The following is an 18,436-nucleotide window of genomic DNA, read 5'->3' on the forward strand; positions in this document are numbered from 1 at the left end:
AGTAAAATTAAGACTGATAATTGTGTTCCCTAAAGAACATATGAAGACCACTATTAGTCTTCATAAAATGGTATTGAGCAGATGACAGAATGAATTATCATTATTAAGAACAGACTTTTCACTGGTCCTCAAACTCAGACAATTTTGAATTTTGTGGTGGCAGCAGGAGGAGAAATTCTAGTTAAAAGAAAAGGAAAAATGAGACATTTTCTGAATCTAAACCTGAGAGCCACAGAAGATTAAAACCTGGACAAGAACAAGTTGACTCTCTCTCTCTGAGTTCAGGGTAAATTGTGTTTCAAGATCAACTTTCAAAGTAGTTCTAGTAATGTCAAGTATTCAGTATGTATGAGATTGGATAAACTGTCTTTCTTTCTCAACTTTTAGAAGAGTCATTGCCAGCAGATTATCGTATCACGAAGTACTTTGCTGGTTTTATGGCACTAATGATAAAAGCAGAAATCAAAGACAAATTAAAGCCACAATAGGTCTTTTATTCGTTCCCGTATGAGAAAGAGCATTCTCCAACTACTGGCTTTTTCAAACACAGCTTGAATGAACAAACATTTCCCTGCATTGATGTTTAAAAATGAAGTATTGCCGTGGGCAGAAGAACTCAGTCTCTTAAAAAAGAACTACAACTGAACATTATCTGTTGATTACAATACCCGTGTAGTCATCTCTCAGACTGTCTTATTGTATCTTTTAAGTTCTATTGATGGTGATTTCCATAATCAGCAGGTGCTACTGTATTTTGCTTTTTCTTTTGGTGGCAAAGACATCCAGCTCAATGATTGTGCCTGCCAGGATTCTTAGGTTCCTAAGATCTGTTTTTTAGAGGATAAACTACAATTTGGACTAAGGAATAAATAAATATTCTATGATGCTCCATAATGTTTCACATTACTCCTGTATGCAGCTATCTTTCTGGTTAAGTTTAGTTTAGATTCACAGCTTAGGCACTAGAAGTAGCGTGGAGAAATGGGAACAGACAGAACTAGGGTCTGGAAAAGTTGCCGGGGCTTGCCATTTGATTCTGAACACATTGTTTGCATTTTCCTTTGTTTCAATATGCTTACTTGTTAAAGGATATTTGCAGGAGACCAATTTATGAAAGCAAAAAGCTCTGGAAGACATTGGTGTAGTTTGATAATAGACTGATATATTTGTTAACTTCTGGCTTTCACCAGCCACAGAGTTATTAACTTGCACCGTCACAGCAGTGCTGGTGACCATTAAGAACTCATCATGGGGAAGTTTCCTCTTCTTTCTTCCTCTTTCCCTTTTCCCTCTTCTTTACAGGTAAAGCACGTGATTCTGGATGCTAGAGAGGTGTCTTGCTGGTCATCTTTTAGCTGATGATTCATCAACTTAACCAAGAGAAAATCAAAAGCTAGAAAACACAAAAGCTAGAAATTTCATGCATTCATTTTTATTGATTTAACTTCTTGATTTAAAATTAGACACATGTTCAGAGTCTATGTGTTAAGTGGAACAAAACAATAGTGTCTTGTATTTGTTTAGCGCTTTATGCAACATATCCATATATGTGATCTCATCTGATCCTGAGATACCCTGGATGTGAGACCATTGAGATCACCTTCACATTTTGAGAAAGGCTCAGGTTACAAACGTTTTAAATTTGATGACTGGCTTAATGTAGCAAATTCAGGGGGCTGCAGAGAACTCTAACAGGAGGGGTCAGCAGGGGTCTGGTTGTGCTATAAACTCTGTCACTTCAGACTAGTGGAGTAACTTCCCTGAGCTATGCTTACTCTTTGAAATTATGGCCTGAAACCAGATTTGTGCTAGAAAATTCTGTGATCCTCTAACTTCAGGATCTTCCTTGCTCACCAAAAGGAAGAGAAGTCATCCAGCTTGTTTGCCCAGAGCTCTATACAAGTGAAAAATGTAAAACACACAAAAGTATAGAATAAAGGTATTAAAACAAAACATCACTCAGGAAGAAATTTAATTTAAAAGTGCAAGATTTATACACTGAAAACTACAAAACATTTCTGAGACAAATAAAGAAGTTACAAGTAAAAAGAGAAACATTTTATGTTTATAAACAGAAAGACTCGCTATCACTGAAATGTCAATTCTACCTCAAATTTATCAACAAATTCAGTATCAATAAATTCAACAAAATGTCAACAGATTCAACAAAATATTCAAAAATTCAACAAAATTCAACAAAATATCAACAAAATAAATATCAATAAATTCAACACAATTCCTATCAAAATTCCAGCAGATTTTTTTTTTTTTGCAGAAATTATCATTAATCCTAAAATTCATATGAAATGCAGTGGAACCAGAAGAGCCAAAATGATTTTTTAAAACCAGATCAAAATGACAAGACTTATACTTTCCAATTTCAGAACATACTACAAAGCTGGTGGATTGATATCAGTATTTTTCAGCACCTCTTTATGTGAAAAGACATTTTCCAAGAAGAAATAAATAAAATCTCATTACTGATAACACAGATGAACATTTGTAATACATTTGAAGATAGGAAACAATAATGTCGAACTTCAATTAAACAAATGTTATCCCCAACCCTAGGGGAAAAATAAATAAAATAAAATAAATTAGAATAAAACAAAATAGCTCATGGTTTCTCACATTGTTTTGGTTCTGTAAGCAAACATGTATTGACTCTGGATTAAGTCACATTTCTGTGATGATATAAAACCCTCGCCTTTTAAATCTAAGTAGGCTCCACTTCCTGTACCATCTCATCCTCTTTTCCCAATCTCAAACTTCCTTCTTCCCTTTCCATTCTCCAGCTGTCACTTTCCAGATCAACTTTTTTGTTTGAGGTCTCTACATTTAAAAAATTGGATGTAAGTCAGAGGTTGAAACCTGGTATCTTAAATCTGGTCCTTAGACATTTTATTTGGTTTTCACAATGTTTTAAAAATTGAACACAATGCCAGTATCTATAAATCAGGAGATTTTTGCATAAAAATCATGATTTTAACATCCCGTGAGTGATAAACCATGTAACAATAGAGTGTCTACTTCCCCACACAGCATCACAAGGGTGAGTAGCTGCCCCTCCCTTTAGCTGGGGTGTGCACACAGCTGTTCTTCAGAGCCCCCACTGGTTACCTAACTCAGGTTCAGCGGCTTTCAGCTCAAAAGCCAATATTTGAGAGGCAAGTGTTGGTGGGAAAGGAAAAGTTGCTTTATTCAGGAGGCCAGCAACCTGGGGAGAAGGCAGACTCATGTTCCAAAGCCAACTCCCCACTGCTGATCAAGGGGCAAGAGCTTTACTAAGGGGAAGTTTAGAGATGTGTCGGCAGAGGGAGGGGGCTATATGCAGAACCGCATAGTCAGCTGTGATAATCATCTTGAAATGGGTCATGTGTTGTCTGATCAGCATCAACTTGATTGTTTTAAATACAGTTAATCTTCAGTTCCAGGGTTGATTTGCTCCCATTTCCTTGAGGCCAGTTCTCAAGATTGTGTAAGGTGGAGCAGCTTATGTCATGACTACAGTCTAGACATCATGTGGTTAACTTCTTCCACATGGCTGAGGTTCCAGTATCCATAAAACAGCTCAAAGGGTACAGCTCAGCATATTATCTATAGTCTTTGAGGAGGAACTAAGGATCCTTGACTTTTTTTAATAACTAAACTATCCTTATTTGGTCTTTTTTCCCACTGTTTTCCTTTGCTTCTGCATTTTCTTACTTCTCTGATTAAATTTCTTCTTTGGCTAAAGTTTTTTTTTACAGATAAGAGACAGGAGGAGGACTTGAGGAGTGGTCTGTCCCAGGACGGCCCCAGAGGGTCCTGCTTGGTTTTACACTCATTTCTGTTACTTGCTTGTCCCTGTGGATATTTGAGTTCCTGACTCACAGAAGTCTGGGCCACAGAAGAAGACAAATATAATCAGTTGATCAGAGCAGGACTGGGATATATTCTGTGTCCTTTGTAGCTCATTATATTTAAAAACATGCTCAGAGCGCTTACTATCAAACTCTACAGAGAGTCAGAGAACAGAAATGGGGCTTTGTTTCTTTAATCATAATATTAAATGATTTAATTTCAAAGTTTAAAATTTGATGGTGTGGTATATTTTCCACTGGGCAGTGCTAGACTTGTGTAACTTAATTCAGTTCAGTTCATGGAACGTGTATGAAATGCCAATCACATGACAGTCATTGAGCCTGGCACAGGGGTAATTCGTCATTATAACTTTGCCGGTTATGACATTGTAATTTGGGTGGCTGTCATTTATTGCTTTAAAAAAAAACCTGGGCAATGTTTCTTTTAACTGATGTTAACACAAAATTCTCCATTTTGTAAATATGCAGAGAATGGAATTATGCATGAACTAAAAATGCCAATAATCACATAGGTTAATTATCTATGTGGTGTGTGTCTTTATTGCTAGACACACATTTTACATCTCATTTGTATCTTTTGCCTCTGGTTGTAACCTTGTCTTATTGTACATATGTTGAGAATATTGTTCATCTTAAATGAATATTATAAATAAAAGAAGCATTTGACCCATATGTGGCTTTTATTTCAGGGTATTCGTTGATTCATCCGCCTCCTTTCTAGGAGTCTGTGATGATTAAAATCCTTTGTTAGAAATAGGCTGGATTATTCCTACCCTTTCCTTGCTTTACTGCTTCCCCTTCAACTTGGTGTCAGGTCTAGGGGGCCCTATGTTTCTTAATATTTATGACACTGGATCACAAACATAGCTGCTTAAGAAATCACTTAGGAAAGCTTGTTTAAAATCTGAATTTCTAGTCTTCTCTCTGCCTGGGCCCCCTGAATCTGCACTGTAACACTCTGGAGATTTTAATTAAGATATTTGTTTAAAAGGGGTATTGGTATTAGAACATGATTGCTGCAAACCTGGAAGGAGTGATATTCTCTTGTCTTGTTCTCTGTTGACTTGTTCAGGAATTGAAGGTGTTCTGAGCTTTCCAACCCCTAAATAATGATCATTTGAAACTTTTCCTCTCTCCTTCCAACGAGGATTAGTGTCTTTGCCACTAGCCAGCCCACAGTTACTCTGAGCCCACAATGTACGCCATGGGAGTTTGCAGGGTTGATGTTCACCTGCCAGTGACACAGAATATTAAAAGACCAAATGAGATTGTGTCAGTGAAATATCAAAACACAACTAACTACAAGGATAATCACTTGTTTCTACGTTATTAATCAAAAATAGAACTTTTCTTTCCTAGATTTGTTATAGTTTCACCTGGAAAGTGACACATAATATGAACAGCAGCATTTCCTGATGGCCTAACACAGATATTGAACACTTAGCGTGCAATTTAATTTAATTGCATTTAATTGCTCACATGCTGCTTAGAGAGACCACCATAGCCATTGTGCACACACACAGACACATCGACAGTTACATTCAACAGCAAAGTAAAGTAATAGCTTGCACTTCTTGGCCAAGTCCATTGACCCAATGCTGAGTATTTTGTGTATCTTACTGAACATCTTGCCAGAGCTCTTTGCAGGGGAGGTCATTGACCCAGCCAGGCCTTGGTGTTCCCGTATGTCAGGAATTAACTTTCTTAAATTTCACTACCTTACACATCCTATTCTGTAATGGTACTTAACTGGTTTGTGGTCTGATTTGGTGAGTACTTCAAGGAACTTGAAGTTTTGGAATATGAAGACTTGTTCTTGGGTAACAGGAAACTGACTGTCTTTATCTTGTCCCTGAAGAAGACAGAATAAGGGAGAGAGAAATGAGACTTTTTAGTGAGCCTTTATGCAAAACATTTACTATTTTTCCAAGTCACCAAATATTGCCTTAAGTATTAAAAGTCCATCTTAAATATATCATAATTTTTTTGTTTGGATATTCAATAATAATGTCAGAAAATATATTGTAATTGGGCTTTTAATTAAACCCAGTGAGTAGTGCTGATAAAACTAAAATGTAAAATTATTGAGGGAAGATCTGTACATCTGAGGATTATTGGCTTGATGTTTAAAGTTGAAGAGTGTCATGCTCTCTCAGGCAAAGGGCCCTTTATATCAAAGCTCTTCAGTTGAAATGAACCAGAAATTCGGGGCGATTATTTTATAATCCCGAGCAATCTGCGGTTTGGATTTTAAATGAACTGAATATCCATCACACCTGAACAATAAAGGGGAGTGAGGAGTGACTGCAATGACCCGCTGTTATCTGAAGGATCCAGTCCACTCATTTTGCCCACTTTTCCTTTTCCCTCCAACAGTGTTATATATAATTTTGACATTAACCAGGATAAACTGCTTCCAGGAATAAGTATAAAGGATAGTGTTTAAAATTATCGCCTTGTCTCCAGTTTTGATCTCTCTTTAATTAGATAAGGCCGTAATTTCACTGAATGTCATATAGTGGCCTGCATGCAGGGGAAGCCGTCTGCTCCCTCCTTCAGGAGGAAGGCCAGTGGTTCCGTATGTTGGGATCAATAAAATAATAACTGCTCGGCCACTTAGTGACCATTCACATGACTGTCCCCTTTGTTCTTCACAAAACCTGTGAGGTAACTGCTATCATGATTCTCTTTTTTAATGAAAGAATAAACTATGGCACAGGACAGACTAATAATTCTTCCGAGGCCATGCCATTTGTAACTGGTGTAGTTGGGATTTTAGCCATTTGATGCCAGAGGCTGTTTTCTTAACCACTTTGCTACAGGAAGAGAAGACAATGTATTTATTTTAATGCATCTGTTTCCTCTTTTCAGTAAAATAGCTTTTCTAATTGTAGTCGTCTAAATGGTCCCTTTTCCCTAATCTTTTCAACAGCCTGAGATTATTTATTTTTTCTTAAATTCAGGAGGAAAAGATTGGGTTTCTATGTCAAAATTAAGGAAAAATTAAAATTCAGTCTCTAGTTTCTGGAAAGCATTGGTTCTTAGAGATATTGACATTGGCATTATTCTGTGAAATAGTTTCTTGGTATAATAATGAAAAAGTTCACAAGCAAACGAGGTATGATGTCTGATTGATTTGAAAGTTGGCTCAGACAAATTAGTCCTTGATAAATCTTTGTAAGATTCTTTGAAAGCTATTAGAAAGTAAATGAATTTACCAAAAAAAAAAAAAAATCAGAGGAATAATGTAATGACTTACTACTTTACCTGTTAATCCTTGCGAAAGTAAAAGACAAAATAAAAAAAGGCTATCCAAAAAATGCCTAATTTCTACTCAACAGTTCTCTGTATCTGCTGGATTTTATGCCAACCCAGCTGTTGATTTTAAGCCATTACTGGCTTTTTTGCTTTAACACACTTCTACAATTGGCTCAATTTTTTATATTAAAGTAGATTCCAAATTCAAAATGAATTGTGTTCTAGTAGTTTATTCGTTGGCAGCTTGGAAGCTGGAAAACATTTTGCTTCAGAAAACTAATACATTATAAACATTGGCGAGGTTCCTAAACTATCACAGAAAATAATATAAATTGAAGTGGGAAAATTAATACTCCTGTATTTCTCAGTTAGCACTGTAGGTCTGTGAGCTGACAATGGTTTAAGTGTAAAAACTAAAGCATTGTACAAGCACTGTACAATTACACACCACTGGGGACACAAGCCTGCAAAGATATCCATTAAATCTCAGTGGTGGTTGTTCAGGTCATGGGATTAGGGAAGATCTTCCTTTTAACATTTTTACTTTGTACATTGTATTTATATTTTGTGATTTGCAATGTTTAAAATATGCTTTTATATAAATATATATATATGTAATTTTATTTAGGCAAAGGGCACATGTCTGCCTTTCTTCCCTCTGTTTTTGAAAACATTTGGCTGTTGAGTGTACATGTCTTGTTTCTATACCCACATCTGTTCCGTTAACAAATCTTGTTGGCTCCACCTTCAAAATGTGTTTACAGACCACATCTACTCTTACTGTCTTTGGCCGAGAAGTAATCATTTCTTGCCTAAATTACTTTTTTAGCCTTACACCTGGTCCCCCCTGTTTTCTATATTGTCTTTGTTTGGTCTTCAAAATGGAGCTCCCAACCATTATTTTATTTTATTTTTGATGAAAAGTGTACATTAAGTGGCCCAATTCATTTGGAATCAGTCCAGATCATTGGAAGGGAGTGGAAGGCCACACTTGGTGCTCTGCCTTCATTTTTCTCTGTCTTCCCCACTCACTCTGCTGCAGTCAGCGCCAGTCATGGGTCCACCCAAGTCTCTCGCATTTGTTGTCCTCAATGCCTGGAGGTTCCTCCAGCTGCTCTCCCCTCCCCAGGACCCATTCTCTCTCTTCTTTACTCAAATAGTGAGGTGTTTCCTGGCCACCATATAGAAAGCTTCCGTAAAGTTAGCTCCTCACCCCCTTCCATTTCCTTTGATTGGTTTACTTTTCTTATCGTCTAGCACCATATATGATTGTTGATTATCATATTACAAAGGGAACAGCTTCACATGGACAGGGATTTTTGACAATTTTGTTTCTTGCTGTACCCTCAGTGCTTAGAATACTGTTCAGGACACCATTCACCCTTAAGATGCATTTGTTGGATGAATGAATGTGTGTAATGAAAGCATAAAAAACAGACTGAAAGGACAGAAACAAAACTCATGAGAACACTTGCCCCTCAGGAGGACAGGGGGAGAGAGATACAGGACCTCTCTCTTTATCAGTAACATTATTTTTTCTTTTATATATAAAAATATCTGAATAAAACATGACAGAACTCTTGCAGATGAATATGTTAGTATTGATATTATTAGTGTCTGAATATCTATGAACTTCTAAAATTTTTATAAAGATCTTTTTAACTAGCTTTCCAATAAGCACTGATAAAGCACCTACTCCTAGCATTCCGTGGAAGGCCTTTTATGATGCATCCTGCTAACTCTTCCACCCTCATTCACTTCCCTACTTTTAGTTTTCTCCAGAGTCATGATTTCACCTATATTCTTGTCTTTTTTGCTCTCCTGGGATGACCCTTCCATTTGTCTTTGCCTGTGCATCCTGACCCAGGCAGTTTCCTCTCTCTGCTTCTATAATAGAACTCTCTACAAATGAAATACAATTTTTATCCTGTCTTATAAAATTCAAATACAACTGGCTCAACCTTTGAATCCCACACCTTGGGGGAAGTCCAGTGCTCTTTCCGATATTTATGAGAATTTCTGCAGGCCTGTTACTGATGGTTATCCCTTGATTTGATTTCCTACCACTGCTGAATTAGATGACTCACTTACTCTCTCAACACAACCATATTTGTTCCATTTTCTCTTCTCCGTGATAAGCTAATCATGAAACCAGGTCCCCTTTTTCTTAATTTTCCTCCTTCTACTCAAAGGAAATGAACGTGTAGAGACTCTTGCAAGAGAGACAGTGTCTAACTGGAATTGGCAGGTAGGAATGCAGAGTGTGGGGAAGCGGGGGTCACGCTCTAGGAGAGCAGCACAGATCAATTACATTCACAGTGACAATCCTGTTCCAGAAGAGTCCCCTGCTACAGGGGCCACCAGCCAACTTTCCTCTTAAAGATTCCCAGCCAACCTCTCAAATATTTTCTCAATCCTCCCATTCTCAGGCTACTCCTAACTCTCTAAATTCCAATTCATGTATTTTGAAGGTCAGTTTTCTCTGTCTCTTGGCTCATTTGACTTATACCTAAAAAGCCCTGTTTGTACACCCCGACTCCACGCCCATGAAGACACCTCCCTCCACAAGAACAGTCCTTTCTCAGAGAGGAACTCTGCACTCAGCCCCTAAAGTAACTCTGTCTTCTCCTTGAGACACTCTTTACTGTAGTGGTCAGTTTGCTTGTGTGTTTTTTTGTTCCTACATAAAAGTTTTGAACATAATGCTTTGCTTTTGCGGAATCTTGTATCACTGGCGCCTAGCTCAGAGTATGATCATTAATGCTTGATGAGCAACTGAAGACAGATCATTTTCCACTTATTAGAGGCATCTCTTAGAGAGTACCATTTGACCTCAAATAACTTTGTTTCTTTTGGTTCCTGAAACAGACATCAGTACATTGGAAATGATTTTGGCCTAATTGCCTATTTGGTTTTATTCCTTCCACTAGATAAGACCTTGCTTCTCCAGGAGAACCTCTTGCAGCCAATCATAGCATGCAACGATCAACTATCTTGAGGCAGATTGTACATTACCTGAAACCAAAGACATGCTCGGGAAAGGCTCTTTGGCTGGAACTACTGCTGGTAAAAGAATCTGGGGCAAACATTTTTTCTTCATTGTCTTGCTTCTTAATTGAAGAACATGCTGATGATTCCACTATTCCTTGTGCTTCTACAGTTTCACAATTTGGATGTTTCTTCCCAGCTTTCCACGGATCATTTGCAGCTAATGAATGACTTGGTGAGGAAATGGAATAACGTCTCACAATCATGACATTACCTGTACAGGATACACAAAATTCAAGTTTAAAAATTCTACCCTTAATGACACCCACACATGGGAATTGTGTTGATAATACTCTATTGAAACTAATTAAACTATTGGTTTTGATGACATTTTATTTGCATAAAAGACATTCATTCACTGATTTATTTTGCAAATAATTGAGTGCCAGCTATGAACCAGGCACCTTTTTTAAAAGATGGGGGTGTGGGAGTGAACGACACAAAACTCTTGCCTGCATAGAGCTTATCTTCCTGTGTGGCTGAAAGATGATAAACAAACAATATATAATAAAATTCAGATAGTGATAGATTCTAGGAAGACAAATGAGACTGATGAGGGGAAAGATATAGAAGCAGATGAAGGAGAGGGTCTGGAGGCGATTTAAATAGTGTGATCTGGGGAGACCTTTCTGAGAACACAGAATATGAACAGAGACCTGAATACACAGAGATAGTAAAACATGATTTTAAAATGGGAAGGACATGAATCTTCTAGAGATGCCAGTTCTGGGCTGCTTCCTCACTGCTCAGTCTAGAAGAACGTGCTTATCCACAGTTCCTCATGACCTGAACGGCCACAAATAATTGAACTGGCTGCTACCAACCAGCCTAAAATGTGTGCATTGGCTTAAGTTGGGACAGTCATTATGAGGAAGCCTGTTGAATGAGGGATGAAAGCCAGGCAGACACATGGAAAGAAGTAAAGATGCCTTGTGTAGGAGACAGGCGTTCTCCTGAGAGAGACGGAGAGGTTTATGGCTTTAGCTTCTGAGGGCTTCCAATTCAATTTCCGTCCATAAGTGTCTTCTAATAAACTCTTTTCTCAAGGTAAATCAAATCACTGCTCCTTGCTGTGAAAGCACTTGGATTAAAAGAGCTTTCTTTTAGGGAGTCTCGGCTTGTCTGGGTCTCACTTTTAACTCTGCGCTAACTGACCTGGGGCCTGTTCTTCAACCTCCACTTAGACGTCTAGCTATTACCCCGGGGGTGATGACGCTCACCTGGTGGGCTGGTTTCCGTTTTCTGGGGCACTTTGTGAATGTCTGTTGAATCTTTATTCTATCTCATCACAGCTTCGCCATTAACTAGCATGAAAGTATAAGAAAGCCTTGTGTTTAGGTTCTGAGAGTGCTAGATGCACAATTTTCTCTTATTTAACTTTGCCACCCATGTTTGCAGGACACAGCCAATTATACGCCCATTACAGAATGTGGAGGCTGCCCTGGCTTTTCATAGTTTGGAAGAGCAGAAGGTCACATTTTAGGCAAGAGTTTGTGGGCAGTTTAAGTGCAAATCTATCTGAAGTAATTAACTGCAAATACTATTCATAAATTATCTTTAAACACTTCCTTTGGCCATAATCTATTACTCTTTTTTAAAAATTTATTTATTATTTTTTACTTATTTATTAATTTTTTGAGTGGAGATACTGGGGATTGAACCCAGGACCTTGTGTATGCTAAGCATGTGCTCTACCACTGAACTATTTCCCTTCCCCCATCACTCTTATAATTATCTCAAAACAGGTGTATGACGATTGTTCACAAACATAAAAGTTTCAGTTTGAAAGGATTATAAAGCAATCTCTTTATATTGAATGGTAGGAAAAACAACAGTGGCAATTATACTGATGAGAGCAAAGTTAAGTTTATTCCGATTTTGGACCTAAACTCCAGTTTGACTGATCAGCGAATAGGCTCTTTGTTTAGGTCCCTGGGTCACAAGTAGTCTGTATCCTTTAGTTTCTTATCAATAAAAAGGAAAAAATATGTAATACAACAACACGGGTTCATTAGCCCAATTTCAAAGATCCCCGTCAAATGCTGTTTATTTGCCAGCAAAGGATATGAGCAGATTGAAGAGAATCCAGCGATGCCGGAGCTTCCCTGAAAAGAGTTGTTTCTTGCCTCTTCTTTGCAGCAAATTACCGCTTCCCTCATAGACCCAAGATAAGATTGCCAAGGGCAGGCGCCGTGAGGGCAACATCCCCAAAATGGATAGACTGGATTTCATAATCTGCCAAATGCTTGCACACTGTTATAGGCGTTTCCATGAAGATGTAGTTCCAAGTGATTCGCTTCCTGGTCCTCTTTAATGTTCCTTTTCTTAATGTGAGACACACTTCTGATTTCACATTGTTCCTTCTCCAAGAATAGGTTTATATTATTTTGTTTTCTTTTTTCTTAATTAAAAACAATTTTTTTGTGGGGGGGGAGGTAACTAGGTTTACTTATTTATCTTTTAGAGGAGGCACTGGGGATTGAACCCAGGACCTCTTGCATGCTAAGCATGCGCTCTAGCATTCGAACTATACCCTCCTCCTTGTTTTCAGGAAAGGATCGGACAAGTCGGTTAATCTTGTCTTACATCCTCAACAGTAAAATAAGGGGAGGATCTCCAGAGCTTTTCTCCAGCAGCACATTTCTATGATTCAGTTGCAAGTACGAATTTTCATTGATATTGGCAGTATCTTACTAAAACTGCTAATAAAATACTTAATATTTAAGTCAAAGAATATTTTTCTGACATAGCCAATGAAATTAAGACAACAACTACTAAGTAACTCATGTTGAGCCTTACTTGTGCTATCTCATTTAATCTTTTCAACCGCCCTACGACACAGATTCTATCAATATCTCCATTTTACAGATGAGGAGAGTGATTGTAAAAGCACGGTACATTCACAGAATCACAGTTGAAACAGGACTTGGAAGACACTTAATCCAGTCCATTTAGTTTTGTGTGAGAACGCTAAGATCAGGAATTTTACGCGACCTACCCAGCTTTGACCAACTATTACAAAACTGGGGCTGCAACCCAGGTGTCTTCATGCTCAGGCCAATGTTTCTTCTACTTACATCACTTACTTTCATAATAAAACATCACTCATAACACACACATAAATATCACTCGCAGTGATTCAACTGAGCTTCCAAGCACAAATGTAAATCGTATTTCTTTCTGTGTTTTATTGGTGCAACTGGCAAGAGTTCCCAAAATTTCACCAACTGTTTTTCACTAGTCCTCTTCAGACTTAATTCTTAAATTCTTATTGGCGGTTACCATTCATATACTGAACAAGTATGATATCAATAGTGCGTTTAGCCCTTAATAATATTCTAAGGGTGCAGGCGTCAGACCCTGAGAGTTTTAAAGGGTAATTCTCTTTGTTCTTTGAACAGTGTAATGCTTGTTCTGGAATAGCACAAGATATACTAAGACCCAACTTACTTTCCCACTGAGATAAGCATCATGGAAAATAGATTTGAAGGAGTGTTGTCTACCTTTGGAGTAAGACAGTGGTTTTCAATGAGAAAAAATTTTGCCCTCCAGGTGACATCTGGAATGCCTGAAGACATTTTTGATGGTCATGACTAGAGGGAGAGGGGATAGGTACCATGACACTTCCAAATGAAGAAAACGAGGGTTAAATGTTTCTCACAACTAGCTCGAAGCCATGTGGCTAGTGCGTGTCAAATCTTTGGCAACCATATTGACCTGACTTCGATAACCATACACTTAATTATCTTGTTCTAGCATAATAAGTGGGCATGCCATTTGACACATACCCATTCAATGTTCTATTATGTAGCATTTAAATGCTTGAAGTCAAGAAAGAAAAAAAAAACCCCATTTTAAAAATATGCCCAATGTACACAAATCTCTCATTATTTTAAAAATTTTTTTGTGGGGAAAAATAATTAGGTTTGTTTGTGTGTTTGTTTATGTTATTTATCAACAAAGGTACTGGGAATTGAACCCAGGACCTTATGCACGCTAAGAGTGCACTCTACCATTGAGCTATATCCACCCCCACCCCCGACTGCAAATCTCTCATTCTTATCTTTCCAAGAACATCTGGATATATAGTTTTAATGTTGCTAAAATATGTTGCTTGAGGATGCTAATGAAATTTTTGCCTGGGGAGTCAAAACTAATCTAGCAGGAGAGAACGGGGGAACTCACCACTGTTAATACCAAGTTAGGCAGCTATGTGAAAGGCACAGTAAACGTAGTATTTAGGAGAAATTTGCAAAGGTGAAAGAACCATGGACGTTCAGTACCTGGCTGTTCCCTCACAGCCGGGGCCGAGTCAGTGGAAACACCACCATGACGGGCTGCTGGAGGTTGTCCAGGCGCTTTTCCAGGGTTACCAAGGTCTGTGACTTCCTCTTCCTTTTCATCTCCGGATTCTCTGCCTGAGCCTGGGGTTCTCTGACCACTTGAAGTCAGCTTCATCCGGAGGGCTTGATTCTCCTTCTCCAGCTTGTGGATCTCCGCCCGCATTTCCTGGATGACACTCATGAGCTGGATATTTGCTTCCATTGCCTCTTTTCAGGTTGCTCTGGTTTGCTTCTTTGAGGAGACAGGCCAACGTTTGCTCATGAACCAAACGTGCACTCTACTCAGTGGGACAGGTTGATCCCTCCCATAAATTGTCCTGAACAATAGATGTCATTCTTCTCTGCCATCTTTCCGCACCTGGGGAGTTAGCCTGTCAAGGGTCTCCATGACTTATTCATTCTGGGTTTTGTTTTTCAGAGCAGAGCTTTTCTTTGTAGCTTTCATTTCATGTCAATCCACAGCTGTAGAATATTGCTTTGTGTCCGAAGAGAACGATCCAAAAATTTCCAATGAGGAACAGAGTTTCTTGTTTCTGTCATGAACTCACCATCTTACCAGCCATTCAGTTTTTTTCTCTGTTGCTACTTCTGGGGTCAAATACTTCGTAGAATCACTAACTGTCATGAGCACATCAAAACTGGCACATAAAAGTTATACCTTGTCTTCTCTGTAAAGTAGATAATAATTCTGTACTTTTGGGGTAAATTACTAATTTTGACACCTGTTGATTAAGGATAACCAACATGGGAAGTCATATGAATTGCAGTGAGATTATTTAAATAAGATATTGATAATTATACCTAACTCCCTCAAGATAATGTCAAGGACTGTGTAATTAGTTTTCAGTAGGTTTCTATCTTACAGGTATTTTTGCTGTTCTTTGGTTTCAGAGTATTTGCCCAGGGCTATTTGGGGAACGTAAGAAGATACAGGTAAAGCATTAATCTTGAATGAGAAGAACATGCAATAGTTAACCTTTCATTAGTTAAGCTTTCATTACCTATTTCCTGAAGAGGTTTCTTTTCTGGGAATGAAAAGTATGAATCTTAAATAGCATATGTGTTCTGATAGCAGTATCCGTATGGAAATTCAATGAATGTTTAAACATAAGTGCTCTTTTACAATAGGGTAAAAATCATTAGAAAACTTTTCATGTTTTCCCTGCACATTTGTTTCCTTTTGTTCTCTATGTACATTGACTGCTTTTGGCCTGTCCTAATAAATATTTGTTGATTGACCCAAGGCTTTAGGTAGGAGTGACTGGGGAAAGTATTATTCTTTCTTCGTTCACACACATGTATTATATGTACTTGAGTTTTAGGATACGCTTACTAACAAGTCAGTCTAAAATAACAATGAGGCTGCTTTGATATGCTGCTTACACTTGAATTTAAACGAATCCCAGTAAACATTTGTGTGCCACGCATGATAGACACTGTAGCGGTGGTTGTGGAAATAAGCAACAGGGAATAAGATGGATCTTAAAAGTCATCCAGTCTGACCACCTATCAGATATTCAAATCTATTCCACAGCATCTCTATAATGGATTATTGACTCTATATTTAAGTATTTCCCCTATAGGATCGTCCCATTCCTACCAAAGTATACTGCAATTTTTTTAATTGAAATTACTTACATTGCCCCAAAATTGCCCTCCGTGTAGCTTTTTCCTAGTTCATCTCTTTGGGGAGTTTATGTAACAAGTCTATCCTTGTTTGAATGAAAATTCTTGTTTCACTCTATTCTTTAAAAAAATTTTTTTAATTGAAGTATAGTTAGTTTACAATGTTGTTTCAATTTCTGCTGTACAGCATAATAGTTCAGTCATGCATATACATACAGATACTCATTTTCATATTCTTTTTCATTATACAAGATAGAAATCTCTATGCGCCAGAGGAACACCACAGTTTTTCCAACTGTTTGTCATCTAATGTGGGTTCATGGACTTTGAGTTCATCATGGCCACTGTTTTTTGAACACGTTTCCATTTGTCATAAGGCCTCTTGAACGAGGATGTCCAGGTCTAAATACATTCTCCTGAAGGCATCTGATTAGCCTTGATTATACTGTCACAGCTTCTGTAAAAAATATTTCATAAGCAGGCAGTAAAAAAATCATTCATGAAATTGTATTCAGTGCAACAAAGCAGGAGATAAAAATCACTTGTATAACTGCTGAAACTGACAAAATAATTATCCTCATTTACAGACAATTTGATTGTATATCCAGAAAACTCAAGAAAATGAATAAGAAATTCACTCCTTTGCTCTGCCACTCTGTTCTGCCCTAGTCACACTGGCCTTTTTAGTCCATAAACATTCCAGGCACATTCCTTCCTTGGGACACTGGTCCCAGCTGCCCCTGTCATTGAATAAATTTCCCCCTAGATATCCACATAGCTAATTCCCTCATCTTCTACGTCCTCTAGGAAACCTCATGCCTCCGGCCTCCAGCATGAGTCAACACTGTGGGAATGAAGTAAGTCTTTGGTTCTTCCCACATCTAAGTCTAAAAAGGAGGATTAACTGCATTAGCATGTCTGCTTTCCAGAGAATGGAGGGGTGGCACCAAGTGCCTTCCTTCCATTCTCTTCAAATAGATGATGACACAGCATGTCCTTTTTCTGGACATAAAATGATGTCTTGCTAGAATATGATGTGTGGGGTTGACATGTGGCTTCTTTATCTGTCAGAACCTTCAGTTTTAGTCCATGACAGAGGATGGGCAAGGTCAGACTAAAACCCAGGGACTTTGACTGCATCATCACCACTCGACCACATGTCCTTTGGGGAGGTACCCAGTTGCCTTACCCTCTAAGACATAATAGAAAAATGTCACTTACATGAAATCTTATGTCTCACTTTTCAAGCCAGCATACACCCTGTTGTTATGAATTATTTAAACAGATGCTCAGAAAGTCTACTTTTGCAGCATTTGCTGAGAATTCACTTTGACCTTGAACTCGATATGTAGCGATTGTCAGAGTGATTTCCCAGGTGACCGGAAGCATTTGGTGTTGCAATGAGCTCAGACTCAGGAGCAGATTTGACAGTCTGCCATCTCACTGTCTTTTTGACATTTGAGTACCATGCAGTGGCAGAGCAGTCGTGTGGAAAGGAAGGAGGGGATGAGAAGTTTTTGACGGGCACAGCATCCATGAAATGCTGATAAGCCTGTGAGAGGGATGTTTAAGAGTACCCTGGGTGAACTCACATGGAAAAGATTAGCCGCCTCCCTGTTCAGCCAGATGTGAGATGATCTTGGCTTGACTAGCTTCGGGTGCACAAAGAGACTTTCATGGAGATGGATACGGAAAGGAACATCTGCCGTCTGATAGACTACCACTGGCCTGCGGAGAGTTTCCAATGAGAATGAGGATTTCAAGGCTTCCCTGAAACTGGCACACATGCAAAAAATCTAAACTGATACAGTGGATGCGGCAGAGATCCCGGGTTCCTAAGGTCCTAACTTCTGTTCTGTCACTAACTCATTATTTAAATCTTACTCATAAAATAAAAGCAGGTAAAGCAAATGAATGATATGCTGAGTTCAACAACTACTCAGCTCCTGCCATTAGTTGCCATGAAAAAATGCAGCTCTAGTGTTTCTGGTTCTTTAGAATGTCCAAAAAAAGTTGGAATTCAGATTTTATGAGCGATCATCACACTTTAAAAGCTGGGCAACTAATTCAATCTTTCAAATATACTGTGCAGATCCAGCAAAATAAGAGGGAATGGATAAATCTTCTTGGATTCCAATGCATGTGACTTCCAGGAGGCAGAGTCCTTCTTCCCATGAGAAACTAAGGACCAGAAAAACAAGACAGCTTTCCAAGATCAACTTGCTCCAATGAACATTTACTGAGGGCCAAGTTTAAGCCTCCAGCAAGACATCCTGGAAGCATCTGGCCCTGCGAACT

At 38.4% G+C, this 18,436-nt stretch overlaps 1 protein-coding gene across 1 annotated transcript; it reads right to left on the minus strand.

The window, feature by feature from the left end:
- Window positions 1-5,591: 5,591 nt before the first annotated feature.
- Window positions 5,592-14,714, minus strand: LOC116663526 (putative coiled-coil domain-containing protein 195). Its single transcript, XM_032479175.1, has 3 exons — window positions 14,453-14,714; window positions 10,137-10,383; window positions 5,592-5,715 (listed from the first exon to the last, which is right to left on the minus strand). The coding sequence occupies exons 1-3, from the start codon at window positions 14,712-14,714 to the stop codon at window positions 5,592-5,594; spliced, it is 633 nt and encodes a 210-aa protein (XP_032335066.1).
- Between the last annotated feature and the right edge of the window lie 3,722 nt (window positions 14,715-18,436).

This window comes from Camelus ferus, chromosome 5 (genome assembly GCF_009834535.1).
Source record: "Camelus ferus isolate YT-003-E chromosome 5, BCGSAC_Cfer_1.0, whole genome shotgun sequence".
In the NCBI taxonomy this organism is placed as follows: domain Eukaryota; kingdom Metazoa; phylum Chordata; class Mammalia; order Artiodactyla; family Camelidae; genus Camelus; species Camelus ferus.